Source organism: Gorilla gorilla, chromosome 18 (genome assembly GCF_029281585.2).
Source record: "Gorilla gorilla gorilla isolate KB3781 chromosome 18, NHGRI_mGorGor1-v2.1_pri, whole genome shotgun sequence".
In the NCBI taxonomy this organism is placed as follows: domain Eukaryota; kingdom Metazoa; phylum Chordata; class Mammalia; order Primates; family Hominidae; genus Gorilla; species Gorilla gorilla.
Window position 1 is genome coordinate 27,723,576 of NC_073242.2, and position 16,360 is coordinate 27,739,935.

At 55.8% G+C, this 16,360-nt stretch overlaps 1 protein-coding gene across 21 annotated transcripts in view; it reads left to right on the top strand.

Annotated features, from left to right (window-relative positions):
* KATNIP (katanin interacting protein) overlaps positions 1-13,567 on the top strand; it is a 232,361-nt gene extending 218,794 nt beyond the window's left edge. For 10 of the 21 annotated variants that reach the window (XM_063699554.1, XM_063699555.1, XM_063699556.1 and 7 more), the window contains 7 exons: positions 3,078-3,235; positions 4,799-4,863; positions 6,307-6,417; positions 8,152-8,291; positions 10,134-10,235; positions 10,816-10,976; positions 11,087-13,567. In XM_063699554.1, the coding sequence (XP_063555624.1) occupies positions 3,078-3,235; positions 4,799-4,863; positions 6,307-6,417; positions 8,152-8,291; positions 10,134-10,235; positions 10,816-10,976; positions 11,087-12,008 (1,659 nt within the window). In that variant the 3' untranslated portion in view covers positions 12,009-13,567. The remainder of the gene's footprint in view (positions 1-3,077; positions 3,236-4,798; positions 4,864-6,306; positions 6,418-8,151; positions 8,292-10,133; positions 10,236-10,815; positions 10,977-11,086) is intronic. The other 11 variants (XM_019012751.4, XM_063699564.1, XM_055365577.2 and 8 more) reach the window with 3 other exon arrangements.
* The last annotated feature ends 2,793 nt before the right edge of the window (positions 13,568-16,360 follow it).

A 16,360-nucleotide genomic window follows, 5' to 3' on the forward strand; every position in this document is an offset into this window, starting at 1 on the left:
CAGGCCTCTGCTGAGGGCGTCACGGGCATTCATTGTTTCACTGGATTCTCATTCCAGCCAGTGGGAGGTGGGTGTGATTACCCCCATTTCTTAGGGTCTGAAACTGAGGTCCAGGAAGGTTCACTTGCCCATCCAAGGCCACACAGCTGGAGTCTCCACCTTGGCCGGCCAGACCTGGAGCCCACATTGTGATTTCCGTGTGATGTTTTGCTGAGTGAGAAGCAGCAGGGGGGCGCTTCTGAGACTCAGCCTCGGTGGGAATGAAGAAGAGAGCCTCGAAGAGCCCTTTTCTCTGGCTTTTCTGGCCTCAGGTGACTGAATGGGTGCCCTCCAGTCATGTAAAAGTGACAATGAGGCCACCGAAAGGTAGCAATTCAGCTAGGGCCCTACTATCAGGAGGGCCTGAGTCTGAGTCTCAGCTTGGACCCAACCAGCTGGGTAACCTTTGGCACGTGGCCTGCCTTCCCTGGGCCTGTCTCCTCATCTATAAAATGAGGAGGGAATAACACCTGCCACGGCGGATTGGCATCACCGTTGCCAGGTAACAGTTGACAAAGCCAGGACTCAGCCTCAGGTGATCCCCAGATCTGGGCTCCCCACCATATACCCACCACGGAATTTATTCTAGGGCCTTAGGAATTGTATCACAGACCAGGTGTAGAGGCTCACGCCTGTAATCCCAGTACTTTGGGAGGCTAAAGTTGGAGGATGGCTTGAGCCCAGGAGTTCTAGACCAGCCTGGGCAATACAGAGAGACCCCCATCTCTACCAAAAAAATAGGCAGGCTTGGTGGCACACACCTGTAGTCCCAGCTATTCAGGAGGCTAAGGCAGGAGGATCTCTTGAGCCCAGGTTGAGGCTGCAGTGAGCTATGATCTCATCATTGCACTCTAGCCTGGGTGACAGAGCAAGACACCATCTCAAAGAAAGAAAAATGAAAAAAAGAATTGTGTCACATCTTGCAGCAGGATCGGCAGCCCCTGGCCCTCCCCGTGTAGCAGGAGCTTAGCCAGCATGCTTCTCTGAGCAGGCCGGTCACAGACCCTCCCAATGCCGCCCTGTGTCTCTATGAACGCTCCCCTGGGTTCAACACATTGAAGAAGTCAGATATGTTGACATTAAAAAACAGCCTTCTGCCTCAAGCTGTGCCTTTGGGCCTTAAAATTCCCTTGAGCAAATCACAGTCTGTCTGGTAGAGCTTCTGTGACCTGAATTCACCATGTGGGGATGTTGGGCTGAGTTCCCATCTCACAGGTCTGGGCCCCACCAGCCAGACAATGGCTACAGTGGGATGAGGTGGGGGTGTGGGGGAATGGGCACGTGGCCTGAGATGGGAGACCCCCACTGCAGTGAAATGGGTGCTTTGACTCAGATCCCACACCCCAAAAGGCCTTCCCGAGGACCAGGGGTCCCTGGCATGTGGTTGGAAGCCAGGGCCTTGGACTCCTGGAGTTGGGGCTTCAAATCCCTTCAGTGGCCCTCGGGCAAATCACTTAGTCCCTGTGAAGTTTAGCTTCCTTCCCTATAAGATGGAGGTGGTGATAGAGGTCACCTCGAAGGGAATGAGCAGAGGACATGTGGCCAGCTCTGCCCAGGGAAGTCAGGGATGCTTCCTGGAGGAGGTGTTGGCCCTGGAGGATGGACAGGGGCTTCCTGGGCCTCTGCTTTGCCATCACTGAATCCACTTTTGGGCGACTCTGTCCAGGGCACACTCTGGCAGCTCCAGGCTTATGTCCTGCTAGCTCCAAGCCCAGCAGAAGAGAGAGCTCTCCTTTCCAGGCAAGCCAGCAAAACCCCAGGAGTCATGCTGATGGGCCCGGCTGTGTTTCAAGTTCAGCTCAGGGGGCCCAGGTAGGAATCCCCCTTGAGGAAAGCAGATGGAGAGATGGAGGACAGGGACCAAGTTCTAGTGACAGCCACGCCCGAAGCCAGGTAGCACCACACTTCAGGTTTACTTGTCCTGTGAGTAACTGACATAGAGGGGCTCCCAAAATGCTGAAGGAACGAGGGGCCCCAGGGGCACATGACAGCCAGGTCAGGGACCCTTCCTCCCTTCCTTTCTGCAGGAGGAGCTCCTCTGCCTCTCCCTAGGGGAAAGCCACCAGTTGGATCAACAGCTGCAACCATGTTGCTGACCACGAATGTGGGCTAAGGTGTCGATGAGAACCAGGCTCCAAAATCTGAAATCAGAGAGTGATGGCTGTTGCCCCTCCCTGCCCATAGAGCAGGTGGTGGCTGGGCCGCCTCAGACTCTACCATTAGGACTTTGAAATTGACCAGTAGAACCTGGCCATCTGGCTGGAGAACTCTGGCTAGAACAGGGAGAGATGTTGACTCAAATCCACGTGAATCCTGCAAGCTCTTAGAAAGCATCTGCTGTGTTCCAGGCCCTGAGGCAGACAGAGAGGTGGTCCAGCCATACCCTCTGCCATAAGAGAGACCCAGAAGCCACTGGGGATGCTGCTAGGCATACAGGCCCAAAAAGGATGAGCTCAGTGCCATGAGAAGGAAGATCAGAAAGAGGCCTGTCCTGTCCTAAGGGAGAGCTCCCAGAGGGGTATTGATGTGTGAGCCAGGGGTCGAAAAAGGAGCAATAGAGGCTAACATTCACGAAGTATACAGTTTGTGCCAGGCACTGTTTAGAGCACTTTACATAGGTTAACTCATGACCGTGCCCATTTAACAGATGAGGAAATTGAGGCATAGGGAAGGTAGGTAACATACACAGCTACTAGTGGTGCACATGGAAGCGCCTGAGTCCATGCCCTTGACCTCCACGTCATGCCGCCCCAGGCCGCTACAGCTGTTGAGGTGGGCGAGGCCTTGGCCAAGTCACGTGCCACCCCTGAAAGCCGTGGACCAGTGTCCACTGTAGCAGGGGGCTCACCTGTCTTGTCCTCTGCTACCTGCCCAGCGCCCACACAGCACCTGATATGGGAAATGGACCTCGGTCAGGTGGCTCTGTGAAAGGCTCCCCATGGTGAGCACAGCTGCCAGCAGCTCCGGTCACGTCAGCACCGCTTCTGTCCCAACATGGCCTGCCTCTCTTCAGTCATGTTATTTCTTTTGTTTGCCAGGCCAAGATTGTCCACATCTCCCTGGATGGCCTGTGCGTCTCCCCACCAGAGGGCTTTCTCATCCGGAAGGGGCCAGGCAACTGCCACTTTGATTTTGCTCAAGAAATCCTCTTTGTGGACTACCTACGGGCTCGGCTGCTGCCCCAGCCGGCCAGCAGGTGAGGAGAAAGTGGGCGCCACACACAGCCCCTCCCGGCCCCTGGGCCCGCTTGCTTTGCAAGTTGCTCTGATGTACATACCGAAAGGGTTTTGAAACGATGATCAAACGCATTGCTTTTCAACTTAGTCATTTTCTAAAGCTCAGCCAAGCCTCACCGGAAGCCTGTGGAATGGACTTACCTTGTCTGGGGACATTTGGGTTTTTCACAGTCTGGAGTGCTGAAGATTTTAAATGCTTCGTTGCGTTTCCTGCTGAGAAAAGAGGCTACAGCCTGCCTCCATTCCAGAAATGCCTGCCGGCCAGTTTGGGGAAGGGCCTTCTCCCGTTTCTGTGTTCCTGATTTAGAAAGATTCAAGGAGAAAAATAGAGCTTAATATTTCATGGATTCACTGGGAGTTCTCGGCCCCAGTCTCAGCTGCATTAAGTTCATAACGATTTGTAAATGCCATGTTAAGTTTACTCATTTAAACCCCCTGATGTCCAAACGCCAGAGGCCAAGCTCTCGAAACAAAATGAGTTTCCCTGCACTGTAGCGGGGTTGGCTGGCTGGGCTGGTCACTAGGAAGTCACTTAATTGTAACATTGCCCTTGAAATGGAAGAGAACCAGGCTAGGGCTGGAGGGCACTGACAGTGGACCAGGGAGAGGGGCCCCGTCAGGAGGGCCATGGAGGAGAGGATCCTTCTCAAGGGCCAGCTGTGTGAACACTTTGATGTGTCCTTTGGGAAATCTTTCCAGCCACCCTTTGACCTAGCCAGTATGATGCCTATTTTACAGATGTGGGAACTGAGGCTCTGGCTGGTGGAGCCAGGTGCTGAAGATCATGAAGCCAAGGCCATCAGGGCTGTGCCTTCCTTTCAGCCTCCTCTCACTTCCCTCTCCCCATCCTGCCCCAGACTCCAGCCCTCTGGCCGCTTTCTGGGGCAAACACCAGCAGCCCAGTGTCTTCCCACCTTGGGCCTTTGCTCTGCTGCTGCTCTGCGTGGAAGGTTCAGCTCTGGCACTTCCCAAGGCTGCCTCCTCCTGGAGGCCTTCCCAGAGCACTCCCTGAGGCAGCCTGCCCCACCCAGTCCCTCTGCCCTGTCACCCTGACCTGGCTGTCAGCACAGCATGGACCCTCCTTGTGTTTAAAGACATAGCGGGGGTTGGTTAAGAAAGGGGGCAGTGGTACCAGACAACCTCGCGTCCCATCCCGGTTCTGCCACTACCAGCTGCATGGCCTTGAGCAAGTGACCTCACTTCTCTGTTCCAGTTTCCTCATCCACATCCCAAGCATCTAAAAATACCCACCTCCTAGGGTTGTGTTGAGGAATAAAAGAGTCCATTTCAGGAAAGCCCTGAGCCCCGTGCCTCCCTGGCACAGCATCCTGCCGGCATTGGCAATGACTGTCATCTAGAGCGGGAACTCCACGCGAGCAGGGGCCTCATCTCTCTTTTCCCTGCTGCATCCTAGGGAACGCTAAACTGCCATGTTTCTTCAAAGGCTGTTACCTAGGGGGTAACTGGCTGGTGATTCTGGGCCGTCGTGAGCTTCTTCATGGTGCTGTTTTGTGCTTTTTCAGGCTGGACATGAGAAGCCTGGAGTGTGCGAGCATGGACTACGAGGCACCGCTGATGCCCTGTGGCTGTATCCTTCTCCTCCCGCCCCACCAGCACATTCTGGGCCCTGAGGCAGCGCCTGGGCCGCAACTGCCCAGCCAGGGTTTCAGGCGGCCACAGCTGAGGCAGCTGGAACTCCATGCAAGGAAACCAAAACAGAGGATGGGAGGCCTCCTGGGTCCTCAGGGCCACTAGGAGCTGCTGGAACTGGGGCAGCCAGGCTAGTTCCTGCTGAGGCTGGAGGCGGCAGCACCCAGGACTCCAGCTGGGAGGGGCTAGAGAAGCTGGCACTGACCCCAGTGGCTGGACTGGGGAAGGGGGGTGTCCTGGAACCAGCCAGGGAGGAGGTGAAGATAGAAATAACTTGGCAATCCAGGCACAACAGCTCACACCTGTAATCCCAGCGCTTTAGGAGACCAAGGAGGTTGGATTGCTTGGGGCCAGGAGTTTGAGACTAGCCTGGGCAACATAATGAGACCCCATATCTTAAAAAAAATAAATAAATTAGCTGGTGGTACATGCCTATAGTCCAAGCTACCAGGAGGCTGAGGTGGGAGGACCTTTTGAGCCCAGGAGTTCGAGGCTGCAGTGAGCTCTGATTGCACCACTGTACTTCAGCCCAGGCAGCAGAGCCCAGCACTCTGGTACTACTATCATTCCCATTTCACAGCTAGGAAAACTGAGGCACAGAGAGGCTCAGTAATTTGCCCAAGGCTGCACAGGTGGGAAGGGGTAGGGCCCAGGGGAGGTGAACCCAGGCAGCCTGGCTCTAAGGCCCGCTCTCTAGCCAGCCAGTTCTGGAAGCACTGTCTCTGGCTATGCCATCATCTGGGAGCCACCCGGCCTGCTCCTGGGAGTTCGGGGAGTGAGCAGAGCACAGGGCTGAGGAAGGGCTTGATGCCCAGCTCTGCACGTGGGACTTCAGCAGCAGTGGTGGTCTCCTTGCCCCGGCCCATGGCCCCTGGTGCTGTGAGGTTTATGTGTCCCCTTCTTAGCCTCCTGTTTACTTGAAAGGGACGGAGGAGGTTGCAGGTACTCTGTTCTTGTCATTTCACAACCAGGGAAACTGGAGCGTTTCGTTCAATACCATACAATCAGTTTGTGACACAGATGTTTCCCCATCCTGCCTGCTCCCTGGAGAGCACCCTCTCCTCCCGTCCTGTCTCCTGGGGCCTAGAGGAAGGCTTTGAATTCCTAATAAACACACACACGGGCACACGCGCATGTGCACACATGCATGCATACACACACGTGAACACTCACATGCACACACACGCATACACACACATGCAATTTAAGAAAATGTGATGCTACCTATATTTTGATAGGCTCTAGTCGCAATAAGAGAAAAATGTTTTTCTCTCATTCGTCAACATAAACCCAAAACAATTCCTCTTATCTTTGCCATTGTTTTACTATATTCTGAAAAAAAAAAAAATTAAGCCTTCTTTTCCTTAATACAGTGTCCCAGTCATTTTCCAGTTTCAGCTTCTCACCAGCTGGGGCGACCCCTATTACATCGGCCTCACCGGCCTGGAGCTGTATGACGAGCGAGGAGAAAAAATCCCCTTGTCGGAAAACAGTATCCTTTGTAGGACAGGAGTGGGCTCCACCCAGACTGAAGGGAGCATGAGAGGGTCGGGAACGGGGCAGAAGCCTTGTGTGCAGAGGGAAATGGCCCTCTAGGAGCCAGAGCCCGGGGGCTTTGCTTATAGTCAGATGCTGACCCTTGGGGACGGGCAGCAGAGAGCAGCTCCCAGCCCTGCCTGCTAAGACATCAGGAGCAGGAATTCCACAAACCAGAGTCCTGTGGTCCAGTGAATTGAGAGAGGCTGCCAACTATAGCGCCCCCTTCTCGGAGAACCACAGATACTTTGGAGTTCCAAAGGCTCTGACAAGGTCTGCAGGGAGAAGCCTGTTGCACTGTGTTCAACTCAGTGTGTCCTGAATTTCTTAAGTATGGAACCCTTTGCACATAGTATGCCCACACCAGAATTTGCGAACTGTTAGCCCAGTGCGTTTTAAAATGAGTTGCTAATATTTTTAGAAATCACGAGGTTTCACATGAAAACCCTGATCTCCGGTTTCCCCTGAGAAATTGGCAACACAGGCCCTTGATTATGCATAGTGACAATGGCTGGACCTGGTTATCTGTTGCCATTTCTCCCCAAGCATATCCTTCTGGTCTACCTTAGCCCCCCACTCCTCCCATTGTTACCCACCAGGCCCCGAAACACACTGCTAATATTTACTCAGGGCTCACTCTGTGCTACCTCATCTGCCCTCACAACAATCTTGTGAGGTGATTGCTGCTGTTATCCCCATTTTACAGATGAGGAGCCTGAGACACAGAGAGATTGAGTAACTTGCCTAATGTCACACAGCCAGTGAGTGTCCAGACACCAGCTCTTGATCAAGCACTAGGCTATCCTGCCTCTTTCATGTAACCTGCCTGGCCCCCTCGGATCTTGAATCTGTGATCCCTGGCCCACCACAGTTAGGGAAATACCAGGGCAGGTCGAACCCCAAAGCCTGCCTTGCATCTGTTTGGGGTCCCTGGCTTCCAGTTGGATCCTTTTCTGCCTTCCCCTGGTGCCGCCACCCTCCTCAGCTGGGATGAATGATTCTTGATGTTTTAGATCATTATTAGCGACTCCTCGAAGCTATAAAGTTTCATTGATTTTACCAAAGTGCTCACATCTGGTGCACTCTGAGATCCTCACATCCATCCTGGGAGCTGGAGGTTTTTATACCCATTTTACAGATGGGAAAACAGGCCCAGGGTTGACCTGTGACTTGCCCACGCCCTCACAGGTCATAATGGCAGAGGCAGAGCTAGAAGCTGGGTTCTGCAGATCACATTAGCTGGGTCCAGCTGCTCCGAGGTCCTTCCACACTGACCAGGAAGAGAGGCTCGGCATGATACTCACATGCCAGGGTAGAATCCAGCCACCGCCCCATTCCCTTCCAAAAGAAAACCTCCGCAGAGCTAGCCCTCCACCCTCTCAAGCAGCAGCAACATTTTACGTCCCCAGCTCTGGCAGTTCCCTGCAACGTCTCTTTTTCAGCTGGCCTTCTGTGTGGTTTCCTTCTCTCTCTACTTGAAACTGACCACCTCTCCAGACACACCTGTTCCCCTTGGGCCCGGCACTCCCCATTTCCCCAGGACACGTCCAATTCAGCTGTCACTGCTGCGGCTGCCCAAAGCATCAGCCCTGCCAGCCCCAGAGTCCCCCGAGCCACGCCATCAGCCTGAGGGTGATTGGCAGCCCCGAGCACACAGATTTGGGTTATGGCAACTTAGACGTCTCCTCAGATATTGCGGCCTTCCCCGACAGCGTGAACTCCCTGGAGGGCGTGGGCGGGGACGTCCGCACCCCGGACAAGCTCATCGACCAAGTGAACGACACCAGTGATGGCCGGCACATGTGGCTGGCTCCCATCCTGCCGGGCCTGGTGGGTTCCCGGCAGCGGCCACCGCAGCTCCTGGCCCTCAGGCGGGCAGGGGGACTTTCTTTCCCTGGTCTCAGTGACACGTCTTTCTTCCAGGTCAAGTTAATCTCAAGCCAAGATGCTTGGGAGCTGTCAGAAAGGTTTAGGTCTTTGCTAACTTGCCTGATGGGGTCAGCTCTTCCAGGCCAGCAGTTCTTTCTCTTTTATAAGGGGACACCTGGGGCGAAAGGGGTCCCATGGGAATCTGAAGCCAGGAACCCCAGCACAACTGCCTGAGGGCTTGAGCGTCCTGGGTCCCTGCAGGCAGCCCTCTCTGGTTCTCTGCTCTGCCTGGCTTTGCAGCCACTGTGCCCTCTTCCTCCCCACCCAGCTCTCCGCACACTCATGGTTTCTGCCCCTTCCTACATCACCAGGTAGATGACCCCAGCATGGCCGCCCTGCCCTCCTTCTGGCCCCAAATTGGCCTGGTCAGCTCTTCCGACCAACTGACTCAGTTTCCCAGATCTCAAATCTTGCACTGGGTCCTGCTTAGCTTTTAGCTCTGAGGCCTCATGGTGAGCAGACGTGGTTGGTTGTGGTGGAGAGGAAGGGGAGAGGGCATGGACGGGGTGGTCAGCCCCCCTGCAGCCTCTCAGCCCAGGGCCAGGTGCCTGGTAGAGATGTACAGCGGGTTCTTGGCAGCCATATGACTAGGGATGTGTCCCTTGTCCATGCCATGGGACTGAGTGGGGGATCGGGGGCACCTTTTTCTCTGAAAACACAGGAAGGTACAGCATCAGCAGTTCTATGACGGAAGTTTTCCAAAGGCCACCCTAAAATTAGACCCCCCTATTGAGCGTCCTCAGCTTCCCCTGCCCCACTGCAGAGGGGGCAACACAGCTCTGTCCTCCCTGAGACTCAGGCCACCCACTGACGGCCAGCGGGTATTTTCCATTGTCTAGCACTGGAAGGCCTTTTGGGGTGCGGCGACTTCAGCTGTTGCTCTCGCAGCTGGACTCCAACATCTGTATCTGCTTGAGCCTCACAAGCAACTGAGTTTGAAGACCCTCGCCCTGACCTTTATTGTTTCCGTGGTCCAGCCAGGAGGCTGGCCCTACCCGAGCAGCCGCACTCCCTCTTGGCATATTCTGAGGATGGTCACAGGCTGGGGACCAGGGCCCGGGGCAGGACTGAGCCTGCAGTCTGTGGCCACTGTGGAATGCTTATTTCTTGATTCTGTCTTGCAAGGGAGGGCCTCCCCTAATATCTGAGAGCTTTGGTTGGGGGTGGGGAGAGGGAGGGCTGTTTGAGGCTGCTCCGTCCCACTTTCCCCACTGGATTCTGCCCCGATCTAGATAGCCCCCTCCTTACTCCCCCAGCGGAGGTTCACAGACACGCCCTGGACATTGTCCAGCAGCACCTTGGCGTTGCTTCTCAGTGATGGTTTGGGGAAAGGACAGACAGGGTCAGATGCTGATCACCACGGCTGGTGCTCAACCCGAGTTGGGGACTGTCCCTTTAGCTCATGGGGCTCTAGACTATTTCTGGGCCTGACCTGAGGGGACGTGGGGGAGGGCCAAGGATGTTCCCAATCCTCCACTGGCATTTAAATGAGGGCCCCGACAGGCCCAAGAACACAGGCCCTCCAAAAGCCAGCTCAGCGGTTTGTTGCAAACGCAGCCACACGTGACCTGACTCAAGATGGGCTTCGAGGAGATGAAAGGGGGTGAAACTCCAGGCTGGCCCACGTGGCAGGCGCTGCCTTGGGCACCACCGCTCACCCCAGCCCACGCCTGGCACCCCCAGCCCAGCCAAGCGCCTCTGTTTCCAAACATGCCTGTTTTAATTAGTGCTGCTCTCTGACAGGTGAACCGGGTTTATGTGATTTTCGATCTGCCTACCACCGTGTCAATGATCAAACTGTGGAATTATGCGAAAACACCCCATCGAGGGGTGAAGGAGTTTGGCGTAAGTACTTATTAGCTGAGTTTTTTGAGATAATTATGCTCGTTGGTAATTAGGCCGCCGGCAATTATCATTTGTCGCAGTTTGATTTACTTCTCTCTGTTGCAACCCTCAACACAAATGCCTGGTCGTCAGATGCAGGCGAATTTCCCACCCAACCATGAATTCAGAACCTGCTGGCAGTGATTTCAGTGTCACCCTGAACAAATAGAAAGTGGGTTTTCTTTCGTCTTTTCCTCTAGAATCCCACTGGTTTGGGGCAGTGACCCTGGGATGGGGAAAACAGGGACCCTGGATACCAGAGACCCAAGTTTGCCTCCAGCTCTGCCACTTGTGCTAATGGTATTAAAGCCCCTCGGGCCTCAATTTCCTCATCTGCAATGTGGGCTGATAGCTCCTGCCTTTCCCAATGGTTGTGAAGATCTGAAATCACAAGGCAGACACAGCACACAGTGGGCGCTTGTTCCTGACAGCCCCATCTTCCCGAGGAGAAAGCCTTGGCTCAGAGCAGTAACGCGTTCTGCCCAAGGTCAACGTGGGAGGGAGGAGGGGGACCCATGAGTCCTGCCCCGTGTCCCCGCAGCTCCTGGTGGACGACCTGCTTGTGTACAATGGGATCCTGGCCATGGTGAGCCACCTGGTGGGGGGCATCCTGCCCACATGTGAGCCCACCGTGCCCTACCACACCATCCTCTTCACCGAGGACAGGGACATCCGCCACCAGGAGAAACACACCACCATCAGGTAGGGCCCCAGCCAGCCCCATGGCCTCCCCACCAGCCCTAAGGAGGATGGATAGCTGGGACACACGGCCAGGAGCCTGATCGAATCTTGTGTTTCCTTCCTACCCTCAGTAATCAGGCCGAGGATCAGGATGTCCAGATGATGAATGAAAACCAAATCATTACCAACGCGAAACGGAAGCAGAGCGTTGTTGACCCAGGTCAGTGGCGTTTCTCTGCCCAGAGTATTGTGCCTTGGGAGCTCGGTCTGAATACAGAAGGAGCTGGTGGCCTTGCACCCCCGCCCTCACCCCTGCCTGCCCCTAGACCGCTCTCCTCTGCCCAGGAGCCTGCCCGAAGGCCTAGGGAGGGACTGAAGAGCATGGAACCAGGGGAGCAACATGCTTCCGTCTTCTTGCAGGCACCTGTAACACAGTGGAGCTTCCTGAATCTAAGTATCACGGGCACAGAGTGGGGAAGCAGTCAGGGACAGAGCACCATGTTAAAGGGGTTTGCCCCGGGCCGTGGGAAACCAATAGAGGATGCCCAAGGTGAGGGCTTCCCGGAGGAGGTGATGTTTGAGCTGGATCCTAAAGGATGTGAGGAGTGTGCCAGGCAGCCTGGGCAAAGGCTGAGAGGGGTGTTGTGGCAGAGCCTGCTCCAGGCAGAGGGAAGGGGCCAGCGTGCCAGGCGCCCCGAGAGCAGGGACTTTTCCAAGGGCCTTGAATGGCAACCCAGGCTGCTGGATTTCACTGGGGAGTGTGGGGCACCCCTCCAGGGTTTGAGACTTAGTAACTCTGGTCCCTCTGTTCCCTGTCATGACAGCCTTACGTCCCAAAACCTGCATCAGCGAGAAGGAGACGAGACGACGGCGCTGCTGACTGGTGAAGGAGGGAGAGCTGGTCCTCCCACTATGGTGGGCTCCATCAGCAGCCCCACTCAGTGCCTGCGTCCCTCACCCTCAGTCCTGGAGCTGGAAGCGAACCGCAGTGTTGAGGGGAGCCCGCTGGGGAGAGGGGACTTGGGAGGACAGCCCTGGATACTACCAGAGTGACAGATGGCTGTGGCTGCAGGGCGCAGAGATCCCCTGCAGTTCAGGGTTGGCCACAGGGAGCCCAGGACACCTGCCTTCATGCCTCTGCTGTGAGACCCAGCAAAGCAGGGCCCATGACCGCTAGGGCCTGGGCTGACCCTGACTCAGAACAGGACAATGATGGGGTGGGGAGGCATCCCATCCAGCCTCAGAGGGCCCAGAGAATGGCTGAGCAGGACAGTGGGAGACCAGACCCTACCCCGCAACTCCAGTAGGCAGGGCACTGCCCAGGGAGACTGCCTTCAGAAACCTGAGCTTCAGCGGCCAACACCCCCCATCCCCTGCGCATCCTTGTCTCCTTTGGGGACTGGTGGAGCTGGCTGAGAGGTTGGGGTAGTTTCCTGGTTACAGGGGTCCACAAGACCCTCTCTCATCCCGGTACAGGGGCCTCTCTCCTCTCATCGGGCCTGATAAGGGATTGGCCAAGGCTGTGCATCCTGCAGAGGGAAGGAAGTCAGCTGGGCCACCCGCCATCCACCTTGGCAAGAGCTGGGCCTGCTCTGGCAGGCCAGGGTATCATCTCCGTGCTGCTGCCGGGCCAGGAAGGGTGGGTGGGTGGCCAGCAGGCTGGCAGCTCCAGACCCCAGAGGGCCAGAAGAACTCACCCCAGTGCCCTCTGGACGCAGGTGTTGGGGAACGCTGAGGACACTCCCCCATCTCCCCTCACCCTTGAGCAGGCCCTCCCTGCACTCTCTGCCACATGTCCCTCCTGGTCTGATCGCGGCTGTGCTCACTGATGTGGCTGCTTTCTGTCTCTGCCCCTGTGCCCTTGGAGGCAGGCAGTGAGGTGCTCCTTTCCCAGGCCCCCACCCCTTCTCCCTCTTCAGCCACTTCCCAGCGAGTTGGAAATGTGCCTTGCACCCCCAGCCGAGTGAAGCCCAGAACGCATCTATATGCATCGATGTAACAAGCTCGGATCAGGGACCTAATTGGTTTCCCAGTAGTGGGTAATTTCTCGTTCCAAATATTAATCCGTTGTTTTTCTGGCGCCCAGCCCGGCCCGCCGCAGTACTGTACTCGAGGTACGTTCCTATGCAACCGAGAGCCCCGGCAAATACTTCATGAGCTTAGCAGCCTGGGCTCGAGCAGCTATGCAAACGCGCTTTTCATTTGGAGCATGGGGCTGATGTGAAGATAAGAATTGTTTCTCCTGGAGAAAGATCCATCATTTCTCCAGCTTCCAAGCCCCCGGCACCTCTGCTCAGCTCCCAGATGTGACGAGCACCTCCCGCCGGGGGGAGTCAGGGGTTGATCAAACCAGCTCTTGTGACCCAAACCAGTGCCGCTGCATTAAAGGGAGCCCCAGCTACTCCTTCCCAGCTGAGATGTGGGTACAGGTCAGATTTGTCAGGGAGATGGCACTAACACGACACAAGCTCACTCCCAGAACCTCAGCTGATGTTTGTAATAATCGTATGTACTGTGCAATTTAGGAGGGGGAAAAAAAGCTGTACAAGCTTAAACTCTAAATTTCTATTTTCTTCCTCTTGCAAAATTAATAAAAGATGTTATTAAGAATATAGTCCGAGTCACCGGATTTGGGGTCAGATGGGGAGTCCATGCTGCCTCCAGGAGCTGAGTGACACAGAGAAGCCCTCACTGAGCTGCAGATGGGGTCATGATCTCGCCCTGACTACTCAATGAGATTGTCCTGCCGTATCAGCAGACAACAGTAGCTCATCCATAGAGAGTGGTTATTACATGCCTGGCTCTAACTTGTTTAATCCACGTAACACAACCCTTTGGGGTGGGCACTGTTATTATCCTCACTTTACAGATAAAGGAGCTGAGACACAGAGAGGTTGTGCAGCTTTCCTGGGACACACAGCTTTGGAAGCTATTAGCCAATGCACAGATCCTGAGAGGGCCCCTGGAGAGTTGAGGTGGGGGTGACAACAGTTGGGTCTTTGGCCCTGGGGTTTCCCTTCACCATGTGTGGATCCTGGAATGGCAGCCCCCAGACCCCCAGTTCCTGGACCTCCTCCTTGCCAACCCCCATGCCCCTGCTGCCTCCAGGGGTGAGTGTTGGCAGCTTGTGGCTTCTGGATAAAGCAGCCCTTGAATGGAAAAAGGGCTCAGTTGAGGAGGGTCACACTGCAGTTCAGGCACTGGCAATAGCATTGGCAGCAGGTAGGAGAGTCCTTTAGAAACCCTACTTTGCTTCACTGTGTGGGTCAGAGGAGAGAGCCCCCTCTGTCCAGCCAGGAGAGGCCCAGCCCCAAGCATAGAGGGAAAACAGCAGGGGCTCCGGCCGGCCTGCTCCATGCCCCCTGTTCCCTCTGATTTCCTAAGAGACAGGCCTGGCTGTGCCCAGCCATGCTAGTGTTGGAAAGCAGTCGCCCTCCCTCCTTTTGGTGGAAGGATCTCTGGGCCAGCCCTGGAGACCCTTGAGGGCAGCCCAGACCTTCCAGCATTCCCTCTGTGAGAGTGGGAGGCCGGCAGGGGTGTCCCAGCCTCTCAGCTCTGCTGAGCCTCTCCAGCCCCTGCCAGAGCCCTGGGCTGGAGTCCTGTTATTCAGGGGCCAGACAAGTGATGTCAGGGAGTGATGTCAACACTGGCCTGCAAGGACCGTGGTTGACACGGCGGCACAGGCCCTTCAAAGGGGTCAGCCACACCTCAGATCCAAGGGGCCAGCAACATCCGGTCTTCAAGATTTCTTTTTTTTTTTTTTTTTAATTGAGATGGAGTCTGGCTCTGTCGCCTAGGCTGGAGTACAGTGGTGTGATCTTGGCTCACTGCAAGTTCTGCCTCCCAGGTTCATGCCATTCTCCTGCCTCAGTCTCCCAAGTAGCTGGGACTACAGGCGCCCGCCACCACGCCCGGCTAATTTTTCTGTATTTTTAATAGAGACAGGGTTTCACCATGTTAGCCAGGATGGTCTTGATCTCCTGACCTCGTGATCCACCCGCCTCAGCCTCCGAAAGTGAGGGGATTACAGGCGTGAGCCACCTCGCCCGGCTTGGTCTTCAAGGTTCCTAAGAGAAGCCAGACAGCCAGGCGTTTCTTTTATCTTTAATGTGAAATCTAACTTTTAAATGTTGGCTCAACTTCAACAAACAGGCAAACACACACACTGAGTGAGCCAAGTATTGGATAAAACCCGTCCGCAGGCAGGCCCCGGTCCGTTCACCAATCTTGCTTGCTCAGCGGGCCTCCCGTTCTGCCCCACCTCCAACCTGGGGTTCAAGGAAATGTCCCAGGCTGGAATCTCCCAGTTCCTCTTCCCTCTCCAGGGAGGAAAAAGGAGAGAGGGCTCCTTCCTAGCCTGTCACTCCCATTCCTCAGTCCCCAGATGGGCAGAGACAGGACGACCATCAGGTGACACCTCTGGGTCCTGGAGGCGGCAGCCCCCACACTCAGCTGTTGTGGGTAAACAGAGGCCCTCCTTTCCCTCCACATCCTGAGGCTTCCTATTCTGTGCAACACCCCCCGACCCCCCAGCGCCCCAACAAACAGAGACATAAATGACTCCCAGGCTGCCACTGTCAGGGGTCAGGGCTCGTTGGCTCCCTGGCATAGGTGACTGGAAATGGGCCTCCACTGCAGCTGACGAGGCTTACGGCACGGGCTCCCAGTGGAGGCTCTCACAGGCCTCCAGCCCTTGGGGACCTGCCTCCTCTGTTCAGCAGTGGCAAGGACCTGCTTCCCACCCCCCTGGAAGTTCCAACACTGGCACTGCCACCCCAGAAGGACCCAGAAGGACCCCCCAGAGCCTGCCAAGGGGGGCTCTGCAGCCAGGCAGGTGGCAGCTGCCCCATGTGAGGCACGTGTGCTGAGATGCCCGGGTTCCCTCTCCCAGCCTCACCTCCCGCCTCACTTGGAGCCAGGACAGTCCCTTTCCAAGGCCCCCAGGCCCCACCTGGCCTCTTCACAGTCCACAATCCAGTGGCCCAGCCTCTTGGGTTTGGCGGACTCACTAGACGATGCTTAATTTTTTAAAATGAGTTACCTTCCTTTATTATCAGGTTTCACATTAAAATTCAGATTCCGTGCTTCTCTGGAAAGACAGGAAGATCTGGCAACCTGGTCCCACGTTCCCAGCTGGCCCCAGAGCCTGAGCAGTGCTCTCCAGATGGTCCTGGTCCCCGCCAGCCCCTCTTGTCCCACCCTTGCCTGCAGTCCTCCCTCGCATGACCACACACACGCACACCCAGCCAGCGTGTGAGTTTACAACCCCTGAGATAGAAGCAGGTTAAGGAATGTGGAGGAGAAGAGGGGACGTGGGGATAGTGCTGCGGGGCCCAGTGGGCGTGGAGCTGGCAAGGCTGGACCTCTCGCAATGAGACCCCAGCCTCCCAGGCATGCGCAGTGCT